Below are 12,638 nucleotides of genomic sequence, written 5' to 3' on the forward strand. Positions count from 1 at the left end.
GTGCAGTATCCAGCCGCAGTGGTGTTCAGAATTTAAACTGAAAACGTCAGAAATCAGAGCAGTGTGAATTTAGCACAATCCTTTTAAACCCATGAGGTTCAAGTCCTGTCCCATTTCAGACTTAAATAGTTCAATGTGACCTAAATTAAATACCTTGTAAATGAGACTAATCCTGAAGAAGGTATTTCAGATCCTCCATAGTTCTAAAACTGTTTATTTCGTGTATTTATTTCTAGAGCACTAATCACCATAGTATCTAGGCACCATCCCCATTCACCTTCACGATGGTGAACTGAGATGATGCACTCTTGTTTGCAGTGCTTGGCTCAACACATCCTGGTGGCAGGCAGGGCACTTTCTGGGAAGGGCCCTCATCTCTTGAAATCTCTTTCCCTGCTTGTCCAGAAGAGGTGGAGTTTGATTTTGTAAACCCATCTGTTAACTCGGCCTTTTGCCTGTGGGGTGGTGATGATTACAGTGCTTGCTTGTAGTGACTGTGGGTTGCATCTATAGAGTTGAGTTGGCTGATATCAACTAATTTGTTATGCTTTGAATAATTTTGATATAGTGTAGGGCTAGGACAGCCAAGGGACATCTTTATGTGGAATGGAAAGTAAATTGTATTTATCTGTAAGCACAAAAACCCAGTAAAAGATTGTATATCTCTAACTGAACAAGTATAATCTGTCCACTAGCGCTGATGGAAGTTACATGTCAGCACCATGGTATTTAATAAGTTGGGTTCCTCTGTTTTCATGTGTCTAATAGCTGGCATTTCTGCCAACAGGTCACCATCTCATTTCAAACTAAAGAGCCAAGTGCGTCTCTGTGAGATGTGGACGGCATCCTGCATGGAAGAGGTCTATGAGGGCAGCACTAACCCGGAAAGATCCTTTGTTATAGGCTGGCCCACCACCAACTGTGTTGCTAATTTTAGGTAGGAATTGAAAAGTGTATTTGCTGCTTTATTAAATTAGGTAGGTTAGTAATGTAATAAAAATATTACAAATGACGTATTGTCTACACACAGGCCTGGAAGCCAGGATCTCTGTGGCTCCGACATAGATTCCCTCTGTTGCCTTGAGACAAGTCAGCTAATCTCTTTGCCTCAGTTTCCAGATCTCAAAAAGAGTGGCAGTGGTACTCACCTAGCTCTTATGGGTGCGGAGAAAATTGAAGATTTGGCAAAGTGCTGTATGATTTGTGCTGTGTACATGCTTGGTGTTAACTGTCTGTCTTGGTTTTTAAAAAATATTTCTGTAAATACCTTGATTACTTAGTAAGGCTAACTACCGAACAGGCACAGCCAGGCTGTCAACCCTTTCCAGGGGTCAAAGAGTCTATCATATGAGCCTGCAAAGGGGCAGAGTTTGCATTGAGTACAGGCAAGAATCATTCAGTAAAATGTTGACTCAGTTCAGTTTTTTTTAAACTGTGCCAGAGAAAATAAGTTCAAAATTCCTCCTAAAACAGAAACGCTGAATATTAACGGGCATGAGCATTTAAATCTGTTTCTGCATGGTCTTCGCTGTGAGGGCACACTATGGCCATTAAGGCAATTCTGGCCATTAGGCTGATTTTAGTCTCTGCAGGAAGGCTCCCCTGTAACTTGGGGAAAAGGAGGAGACCTTTCTCCAATAAATCTGTGGTGTCCAGCTAAGCTAATTGGGCTGAGTACCATAAACTGGATTCTGCCCCTTAATGGAGAGCAAGAGATGTGACCTGTAGTTCTGTTTTTATATTACATTGTCTGTAACCAAAGAGACTGTTCTGCATAAATTGTTCTCTGTAATACCGACTTTTTTTTTAACAGAATAGGTCTGAAACAATGCTGAAATTTCTATTTTAATTAAACTCTTGCCAATAAAAATGAGCTTTGATTTAGAGACAGTAGCCTATCCTTTAAAGCTAGAAGGAAATAGTCTGGTGTGACAGTGACAGCCTTGTCAAAAAGGAATCCTAGATTGTATGTAAGTGGAGTGATTTCATGTCCAGAGGTAAATAGGAGATCTGAAGAGTTTTATACAAGTCGCTAAGTAGAGATAAGTTACAAGAGAATCTGCCAAGCAATGAAACCAAAACCAACGTTCAAAAGTTTATCAAGTGTATGTTTCTGAAGGAGAAAAATTGACCGGGGATTATAGTTCCCTACATATCAACACCAAAAATTTGGAGAACTGATTTGCAGAAGCAGGAGTGGGAAAAATGTTTTCTTCTTCTAGGGCAGGATTTGGATCAAGAAAGTTTGAAGTAAAATTAGGTTAGACTCCTTATTACTGTAATTATCCTAATAAAAGAACAATCATACATATAACTGGATAGCTTAGTACCCTTCAAAGTGTATGGGTGAGATAAAAGTTAAAAAATCTTGTGTAAAATGGGTCCTCAGTCCTCACTGGGGCCTTTTAAGTACTAGCCTACTGTAAACGATTAATAAGACAAAGCATCAGAACGGGAGGAGCTTCACCAATCTTTATACCAGCAATACCCTTAAACTCAGGAATTAAACACCTAAGTGTAAAGTTAGTTTTTTGTTTGGGTTTTAACAGCCTGTAGCTTAGGAGCCTAATCTTGTTTCCATTGACTTCATTGGCAGAACTTTAACTTCTGTGGTGAAAAATTGAACACTAGGACTTTACCCCAATACAGATCATATTTTTTCAATTTGCAGGGAAGCAGGTTTTCACTGAAAGTTGCAAATCATGTCAGTAGTTGTCAAGGGCTCCCCTGAGACAGTTGCCCCATGGAGTAGGCTCATTTCAGGTTTACAGAAAATAAATTAACACTGAACTCAAAATAGCTACCTGGCCATTAAAGACTATTATTTGATGTGGACTTTCACAGAGATCCAGAGCAAATGCTGTCAAGGTTAGACCCCTGACTGGTTACTTGAGTTAAAGAGAGTGAGCCTTTCCTGTCTTGGCTTCACCCAGAACTGGTCCCTACTAGAAGTAACCAGTCCTTTTAATCTGTCTGTTTGGCCCTGATTGGCCTCTGCCTTCTTCTGGCTCTTCTAGGCACCAGAGGACCAACTCTGTCTGGTTCTCTCTAGGCAACCTCTGGAGCTCTAAACTCACTGCTGTCCCCTTACAGCAGGACAACTCCTTAGGACAGGGGCTGGCTCTAGGGTTCAGCAGGAGCCTGGTCACTCTGTCACAACAGTTCTTTAACACTTGCTTGTTGTTCGTGGCTATGCCAATGAATCTATATGCTCGTCCATCTTGGTTCTTATCGGTTTTACTTTGGCACTTGCATGCTGGCTAACTTCTATATTTGTCACTCTTTTATAATCCTTGCAGTTCCCCAGAGCAGAAGGAAAAGTGGCTCTCTTCCTTGCAAAGGTACTTTATTTTCCTACTTTTATAATACTCATAAAAGAAATGGAAAAGACTCATTCACTCATCTAAACTATCAGTTGCTAATGCAGGATTGTTCCCTATAGTGGACTTTCTAGAAAGAATGGGCAAAATCCGTGCTAGTTTTGGTTTTCCAAAACCTAATCAGCCAAGAGGCATTTTGGGGGAGGCTTGAGTACATGGATCTGGTTTTGTCCCATTTCAAATAGAGATGGGCAGAAACTTCATTGGCTGGGATTTTGTATTCCAAAGTCAAAGTTCTGGGAGTTCAGATCTGCGTCTGTTTGTCTGGCTCCGCAGACTTCATGGGTTGGGAGTGGATCAATCATTCTTACTTGGAATTATTTAGACTTCCCACTTTTTTTGTCCAGTTGCTTTAAATGTTCTAAGCAATGGGGCTTCAACCAACTCCCTTAGACTATTTTACAGCCTAATGCATCTTGATGATGGGAGGTTTCTGCTGGTGTAAATTTACCCATTCTTAATTTCATCCCATTCTCCTTAGTGATGTCACCCTGTATCGTCCTCAAATACAGCTCCTTTTCTTCCTTGCTATTTACACCGTATTCATCCTTGTAGGCAGTTGTCCGTGGTCCCAGGTAGTCACTGGATTATCCTATAGTGATGACGATTTAATGTACCAGTCACCAGGTTTATCCTCACTTGTTAGGGTAGTTTCCTCCTTTTGAGCTGGATCTCTCCCTCCCACAGCAAAACCCATGAGCGAAAGAAAGCTGCACAAAGGAGTCCCCTGTGAGGATTGTCCTGACCGGTTGGAAATAGACCACAGGTCCCACCAGTGCCATTGGAGTGGAGGCCATGTACCACTATGTGGCTGGCTCTGTGCCACCAGCCACTCTGGCCCTGGTCCCTGGCAGTGAGGCTCCAGTGGGGGCTGTGTTACCAGGACTTCTTCTACCCACAGATGATCCCCAGGACCCCCCTAGGCGGGGATCCCTGCCATGGAGGGGGCTTTGCGGAAAAGGTAGTGCAGCCCTGGGATGCGTATTTTCCTATTGGGGAATCTCCATAAGGTGGGGGGAAAGGTATTCCCAGATCTATGGGGCACCCTCCAAATGATCTGGGGCAAGGAGAGGGCAGTGGTGTGGAGATGACTGAGACCCCACTTCTGTCCAGAAGAGAGGGAGACCCATGTGTGCAGGGATTTCCTTTGTATGCAAATCTGGGGGAAATGATTGGGCCCTTTACTAGCAGAAGGATGCTTTTCATTTTGGTGGGCTGCCCAAAAAGCAAACCATTGTGAAAGCAGCATTTAGGGTTCAGAGGGGCTTTAAACCTTGCTTGTCTATTGCTTATACTGGTTTCCACCACCTATAAGCTTTATTCATGCAAAAGTGTAATATTTTATTGGAAACCCTGGTCAGTATCCATATGGAATATTATTCTAACAACATAGATGCATCATTTCCCCCTAAGATCTTTGTGCATATGATAAACTTGCAATCACCTCTCTTCTTTATACAGCTATTATTTGGGTTATTAAATAAAAATACTACCAATTTTGTTAATAACAATGAAAATGGTGTGGTCTTTGCTTGTTTTGTTAGTCGAATCAAAGAAGAGAAAGAAAAAGACTATCCCAAGAACATTCCACTGAAGATCATTGCGAAGGATGTCGGAAATTGTGCATATGTAAGTGTTTCTGTGCTGAAAAAGGGGACTAATGCTTAATGGCAAAAGACCTGAATGATGCTGAGCACACATAATTCCCAGTGACTTCAGTGGGAGTTTTAGGACCCCAGCCCCTCTCAGGATCCAGCCCACGATAATGTATTGGGCCATGGTGAATAATGAGCTGAATGTGAGCTCCCAGTGTGATGATGTGGCCAAAAGGAGTAATGTGACCTTTGGATGAATAAACAGGAGAATCTCAAGTAGGGAGGTTATTTTACCGTTGTATTTGCCACTGATGCCTCCGTGTCTGGAATTCTGTCCCCAGTTCTAGTGCCCACAATTCAAGGAGGATGTTGATAAGTTGGAGAGGGTTCAGAGAACAGAACAGCCACAAGAACGATTAAAGGATTGGAAAGTAAGAATGGCCATACTGGGTCAGACCAATGGTCCATCCGGCCCAGTATCCTGGCTAGATCCCAGTATCAATGGCCAATGCCAGGTCCTTCATAGGGAATGAACAGAACAGGTAATCATTGAGAGATCCATCCACTGTTATCTGCTCCCAGCTTCTGGCAAACAGAAGCTGGGGACACTCAGAGCATGGGGTTGCATCCCTGACCATCCTGGCTAATAGCCATTGATGGACCTATCCTCCATGAACTTATCTAATACTTTTTTGAGCCCTGTTATAGTTTTGGCCTTCACAACATCCCTTGACAACAAGTTCCACAGGTTGACTGTGCGTTGTGTTTTGTTTTAAAGCTGCTGCCTATTAATTTCATTGGATGACCCCTAGTTCTTATGTTATGTGAAGGAGTAAACAACACTTCCTTATTCATTTTCTCCACACCAGTTAAGATTTTATAGACTTCTGTCTTATCCCCTCTTAGTCCCCTCTTTCCAAGCTGAAAAATCCGTCTTTTTAATCTCTCCTTATATGGAAGCTGTTCCATACCCCTATCATTTTTGTTGCCCTTCTCCTGTACCGTTTCCAATTCTAATATATCTTTTTTTTAATGGGGTGACCAGATCAGCACATAGTATTCAAGATGTAGACGTATCATGGATTTATATAGAGACATCATGATATTTTCTGTCTTATTATCTAATGGTTCCTAACATTCTGTTACCTTTTTTGACTACTGCTGCACATTGAGTGGATGTTTTCAGAGAACTATCCACAGTGACTCTAAGATCTCCCTCTTGAGTGGTAACAGCTAATTTAGACCCCATCGTTTTGCATGTATAGTTGGGATTATGTTTTCCAGTGTGCATTACTTTGCATGTATTATGATTTTAAGGAAAACGTGCCTTATAACAGGGTTTCTCAAACTTCATTGCACTGTGACTCCCTTCTGACAACAAAAATTAGTACACGACCCTGGGAAGGGGAATGGAGCCTGAGTCCCACCGCCCAGGATAGGTGGGCCAAAGCCCAAGCCCCACTGCCCTGGGGGCGCCAAAGCTTGAGGGCTTCAGCCCTGGGTGGTGGAGCTCGGATCTTGACTTCAGCCCCAACCCCCAGCAAGTCTAATGCCAGCCCTGGCGACCTTATTGGGGTCATGACCCACTTTGGGATCCCAACCTGCAGTTTGAGAACCATTGCCTTATAGTGATGGACTCAAGGAGCTCAGTCTATTTAGCTTAAAAAAGAGAAGGTTATGGGATGACATAGGGAACAAATATTTAATGGGCTCTTCAGTCTAGCAGAGAAAGGTATAATGTGATCCAATGGCTGGAAGTTGAAGCCGGAGAAATTCAGACTGGAAATAAGGTGTACATTTTTAACAGTGAGGACAATTAACCATTGGAACAGTTTACCAAGAGTCATGGTGAATTTTCTCCATCAGTGACAAATCTTTAATCAAGATTGGATATTTTTCTGAAAGATGTGCTTTAGAAATTATTTTGGGGAAGTCCTACGGCCTGTGCTGTACAGGAGGTCAGACTAGATGATCCTTTCTGGCCCTGGAATCTATGAATCTGTGAAACGTTTCCTCTCTATTCAATACATGCAATCATGTCTTAAAAATACTGTTCTGGGATTGAAACACTTTCATGGGTCAGGTGCACATCTCAATAAGTAGAAAGCAAAGCTGGAGCACATTTCAGAGCAATCCTTCTGAAGTTGTTTACAGTTAGGCCCCTTGAGTGATGCTCGTACGACATGCCCTGGTTTTACTCTCAGGCCTGATCTAGATACAAAGTTGTACTGGTTCATCTGAAAGGGTGATTTTTATACTGATTTAGTTAAACTGGTGTGACTTGGTTTGTGGACACTGTTAAATCAATTTAAATCTGGCTTCCATCAGCTTAACCAGGGATCAGTGTTCACATCACACTCCTCGCCAGTACCCGGCCCAAGCCGGGGAAGCTAACGAAACCAGCGGAACCAAATTCGGTGGTTAATCCTGGTCACGACCTATATCGATATATTTTCAGGAAAAAAACTAAACTGATATAACAAATTTTAAGCCAATATAAGAATGTCCACGTAGGGCGTTGCACCATTTTAACTCCGTTTTTACCCAGTTTAAGTTAAACAAGTGCACTTTCTGTACGTAGACAAGCCCTCCAAAAACCACTAGATCGATCATCCATCCATCCTGTCTGTTTCTATCCTCTCCCCTCTAAATGCTGCTTTAAAAATCTGTGTTTTATGTTCAAGAGCCTAAAAGACAGTTGCTGAGGCAATTTATGTTTTGTAGAAAGTCCCTTAAGGAGACTTTTCTACCAGAAGAGGCAATCTGCAGTTGTTAGAATGCTATATCTGAATAAGTCCAAACACAGAGTATTCCTCCTTTCATGGGAAATCATTGAGAGCACAACAGCTAGAATTACTGGATCCCTAAACACAATGTTAATAAACAGTGGTGCAAACAGTGAATCAAGCTGGGCTCAGATATTTCTGAAGAGGGGTCTGTAAATCTTTTATGTACATTCAGAGTGGGGCAATAGCTCAGAATCTTTCTAGCTTAAAATTAGTTCATGAGCCAGAGTTGGCTGTCCGAGCCTGATAGTCCTAGAAATGAAATCTAGCAGTCTAGATATTATCAGTAATGAAGCAAAGGCATATCAGATGGAAACTTCATAATCTAAATACCTCTTATGTATTACGGTCTCTTGTGTATTAAAGCAGCTGGGGATCCCAGGGAACTGTTTCATTTTGTGGGAGGAGGGATATGCAGCAAAAAAACATTTTATTATATTCTAGCCCAAAGCAAAACTTATGCAAATGTGTTGACCTACTCCTAAGTGCCAGATGCCATTGCTTTGGGGAAATGTTAAATTTTTTATGGTATGAGCATTCAGTTATGTCCTGAAGCAAACATACAGTATTCTCACTACTTTACTTTAATTGCCATGGCAGCTTGTTACTATCAGGGGCTATACAGAAGGACGTTCCAGATCTTTGTTTAAGGCAAAACATCATGGGTTTGTTTTACCTGGAAACGTTGTGTCCAGTTTAAAATTGATATGCTGTATGTGTCAGCAGGGTCTAGCAAACTGATTCTGGGCAAGGAGTCAAGAGTTCAAATCCTGGGTTTGACACCTACTCTCGCTGTGACGCTGGACCTCTGTGTCTCTTTCCCCCCATCTGTAAAATGGGGTCAGTAACACTTATCTACCTCCCAGCGGTGTTGAGAATGAATTAGGTCATGCTTGTACAGTGTGTTTGAAATGTAGTGCTCTGGGTAAGGCTACATCTACTCTAGAAGTGCTAAAGAGGCACAGTTGCACAGCTTCTGGTAAAGACTCTCTAAAGCCACAGGAGAGAGCTCTCCTGTCGGCTTAATTACTCCACCTCCCATGAGAAGTGGTAGCTATGTTGGTGGGAGAAGCGCTCCTGCCGACGTAGCGCTGTCTACACCGGTCTAAGTGTCGTAAGTTATACTGAAGTAAGTTCTAGTGCAGATAAGGTCTAAGTGTTTTTTGGTTGGAGTTGGGGAAGAGACAAGGGCATAAAGATTGATTGGAATGGGCTGGAGGGAGGACATGAAGGTAAGATTAGAAACCATGTGTCATGGCGATGTGAAAAATAAGACACGTAATTGAGGATGTTCCCCTCAAGACGGCAGGAATAATATTGATGCTTGGCAGTCAGTGGTACTGGTGTTGCAAGATCATTTGAGGAAGAACAGCTTCCAGAAAGCAGGACTTCCAGGAATGACTAAAATCAAAACACAGCAGTGCATACAGAAAAGGGACTTCAAGATGGCCAGAGTGCTCAGCTCATCCCCTGTGTCAAACCAATGTCCTGTTTCTATTCATTATACACACCTGAATAGGAATAGTATGTTTCATATTGTTTATCATTAAGTTTGGAGGATGTTATGGAGGTAAAAATATGACTGGATTAGAGATTCCCGAGATGAAGCATTTCTGCTATCAAACAGAATTTGGCTTTGATGCATATACATGGGAAGTGAGTGACGGGCAGTGATGTGAATGTCACTGTTACTATCCTTTCTGGCTAGATCTGCAGTAGAAAAGTGAATTATTAAATGTTAATACACTGACCATTTGTTCCATTGAACACACTCACTTTATCCATTCTGAAGTGTTCCATTCTTTCCAAAGACTCTTCTTATATCTATATGTCCCTGCATTAAATCACCTTTTATTTGTCTTGTGTAGAGGGAAAGTGCAGTTCTTAGTGGCTGATTCAGCTGCGTGTTTTAATGCAGGGTTCTCAACCGCGAAATCATAACCACCCTGCCCTTCCCATATCGGTGTTTTGGAAAGTGGGGCCAGGTCCAGGTATGGACAGGTCTGAGAGCTTGTTCTTATGCACAAAAAGCATATATTGTTTATTAGCTAACATCTTATCAGAGTATCTTGCACAGAGTTTTTTTTCAGCACTGTAATTTACCACTATTCTCGTGTGAAGTCATTGGGAGGATGTTCTTGGCAAACACTGTAGTCTAGAATGCCAATTTTCCCTTCCCCTTTTTTCTCTCCACAGTCGAAAACGTTCCCTGTAACCAATGCTGATACAGCGAATGATGTGATTCTTACAGCCCTGCAGCAGTTGGGGATTAACGTAAGTCCTTGCAATCAGATTTGATGACTCTATTTATTTTTAAATCATATAAAATCTTTACTGCTTTTACCCAAATTGAAGACATTGACACCAATTACATTGGTTACCGTAAGAGGCCAGTGATTCTTAACTGCTATGGAGGCGCATATTAGTATAGTGCTTTTCATCCACGGATCACCAAATGCATTATAGATATTGAGAGAGCCTCCCAACACCCCTGTGAGACACACCCCACATTCGTGCTGGTTATTAAATGTATTTTGCAGGTGGGTGAGCTGAGGTGATCACAAGTTAAGAGCTCCATACAACTCCTGTTGAAGACCGAAACTCACCTTGGGAGCTGGCTCTGGCCTTATTGGCCTGATTTGTTTTCAAAGTTGGATGTGCACAATTACATTTGCAAATATGTGTGTACAGCTGTGTGCCTAAATCTTACATCCAAGTACTGCTCTTTGATACCTAAACTGGGTAGTTGTCTGCATGTCCTCTTTGGTGTGGAATTGCATGTGTAAAACTAACAGACCCCAGTTATTGGCAGGCGGGATCGAACCTGGGACCTCTGGAGCTAAATGCTTGAGCCTCTACTGCATGAGCTAAAAGCCACATGGCCCTTAGCTAAGGCTGTAGAGCAGACTCATTAATCTCTCTCTAAGTGGCAGTAGTGGAAGTCTGTGTATGAGCATTGGTTGACTGGGTGGTTAATTTCTTTCTTTCAAGTGGAACAAAAATAGAAACAACGTTAAGTAAAATAGTATAGCTCTTCATATATAAGCCTTTTTAAAATGGCTTGGTCGTGTGTGTGTGTGTGTGTGTGTGTGTGTATCCTGAAAGTTGGGTCTGGCCAAGCAGTTCTCAACACAGGTTCAATTATGGAAAGTTAAATATGGCTGAATGCCACCTTCATGCTCCCTTGGGTCTGCAAAGGGTCCTGACACAGTTTAGAGCAACTTTAGGGCTGCTGTAATTTACACCAGCTGTCAGGGTTTCTAAGGGACTATTCTGTTGGCCAGGACTTGAGCACAATACTCAACCATACTTCCCAGCATGTCTCAAACTCCCGTTACACCAAATCAGACCCTCTACACCACGTGAGGATTTCCCCTTTTGCCTAATTAGGGTAGCTCTGGGATCCTTTTGAACCACTGCAGTGAAAAGAGGTTGTAACATAAGTTAAAATCTGGCGAACTTTCACTCCCACCCACAGTCCAACCTAAGGGAGCTGATGCAGTATGACAGTTACAAGTCCATTTTCTTAATGCACTTTATTTTTACCCTTTATTATGCTTGCACATGTCTGCAGAGAAATCATTGGGCTATGAAGATATTGATACTGCAAAGGAGTGTTTTGGTTGGTACGAGAGAAGGAGTCGATAACTGTTCCACTGTTAACCTCACATTAGTATTCCATTGTACGTACCGTACCTGAGCTTTAGCCCTGGTTTAATGTATCAATTTGAGCAGGAAAAAAATGAAAATCTATCTGGATGATTTAGACTCTTGGTTGCTGTACTACTCTTCTAAGTAAAACAGCACACGTTTTCTCTGCACCGTGGTGGCCTAGCAGCTGTTTTATTCTGAGCATATCACACACCAGCAATCTGAAACCAGCTTAAAAAGAAAACACACAAGCCCCATCCAATAATTGTTTCTGTTAGATAGGTGGCTTTTCCTTACATGACATGACACACAGGAACAAACATCTGAAAAGTAAAGGGGAGGATATTTCAATGGCAATTAAAGGAAATACATTTCCCATCTTGTGTGAGTAATGACACTATTACCGTGCCTGACCTTGCTGCATTTTGTGCAGTGTACTTTTTTCTGGGAAAACCCAGCTAATTCCTGCAAAGTGTCGTCGTTCGGTTGGTTTAAACCAGGAATTCTCAACCGTTTTTCTTTCTGAGCCCCCCTCCCCCCCCCAACATGCTATTTAAAAACTCCATGGCCAGCCTGTGCCACAACAACTGGTTTTCTGCATATAAATGCCAGGGCCAGCATTAGCGGGTACCAGGCAGGGCAATTGCCTGGGCCCCATTCCACAGGGGTCCCCACAAAGCTACATTGCTCAGGCTTCAGCTTCATCCCTGGGTGGCGGGGCTCAGGTCCTCAGACTTCAGCCCTATGTGGCGGGGCTTTGTCTTTCTGCCCTGGGCCCCAGCAAGTCTAATGCTGGCCCTGCTTGGCGGCCCCCCTGAAACCTGCTCATGGCCCCCTAGGAGGCCCCATACCCCTGGTTGAGAACCACTGGTCTAAACTATCAAGCTGGTCAGGAAAGGGGGTTTGGTGGTTGGAAGGTTCCTTTAAATTTCACACACCAGCATCCGACGAAGTGGGCATTCACCCACGAAAGCTTATGCTCCAATACATCTGTTAGTCTTAAAGGTGCCACAGGACTCTCTGTTGCTTTTTACAGATCTAGACTAACACGGCTACCCCTCTGATACTTTAAATTTTGAGTTCCTAATGTTTCAGTAACACCAGGACTGTCACAACTGTGCAAGCAAATGGCCTTGTATTGCCTACAGGGGCAGCATTTGTGATTGGGAAGGGCAGTCAGTCCCTCAAAACTGAGTTCACCAGCCCCTTCCCCCGCACTACATCTC

General features: G+C 42.7%; 1 protein-coding gene across 2 annotated transcripts in view; it reads left to right on the top strand.

The window, feature by feature from the left end:
* Window positions 1-12,638, top strand: part of ARHGAP20 (Rho GTPase activating protein 20) — a 113,285-nt gene that overhangs the window by 62,511 nt on the left and 38,136 nt on the right. For both annotated transcript variants that reach the window (XM_054015509.1, XM_054015511.1), the window contains 4 exons: window positions 788-937; window positions 3,300-3,341; window positions 4,925-5,009; window positions 9,958-10,035. In XM_054015509.1, the coding sequence (XP_053871484.1) occupies window positions 788-937; window positions 3,300-3,341; window positions 4,925-5,009; window positions 9,958-10,035 (355 nt within the window). The remainder of the gene's footprint in view (window positions 1-787; window positions 938-3,299; window positions 3,342-4,924; window positions 5,010-9,957; window positions 10,036-12,638) is intronic.

The sequence above is a fragment of the Malaclemys terrapin genome, chromosome 1 (genome assembly GCF_027887155.1).
Source record: "Malaclemys terrapin pileata isolate rMalTer1 chromosome 1, rMalTer1.hap1, whole genome shotgun sequence".
NCBI classification, from domain to species: Eukaryota; Metazoa; Chordata; order Testudines; family Emydidae; genus Malaclemys; species Malaclemys terrapin.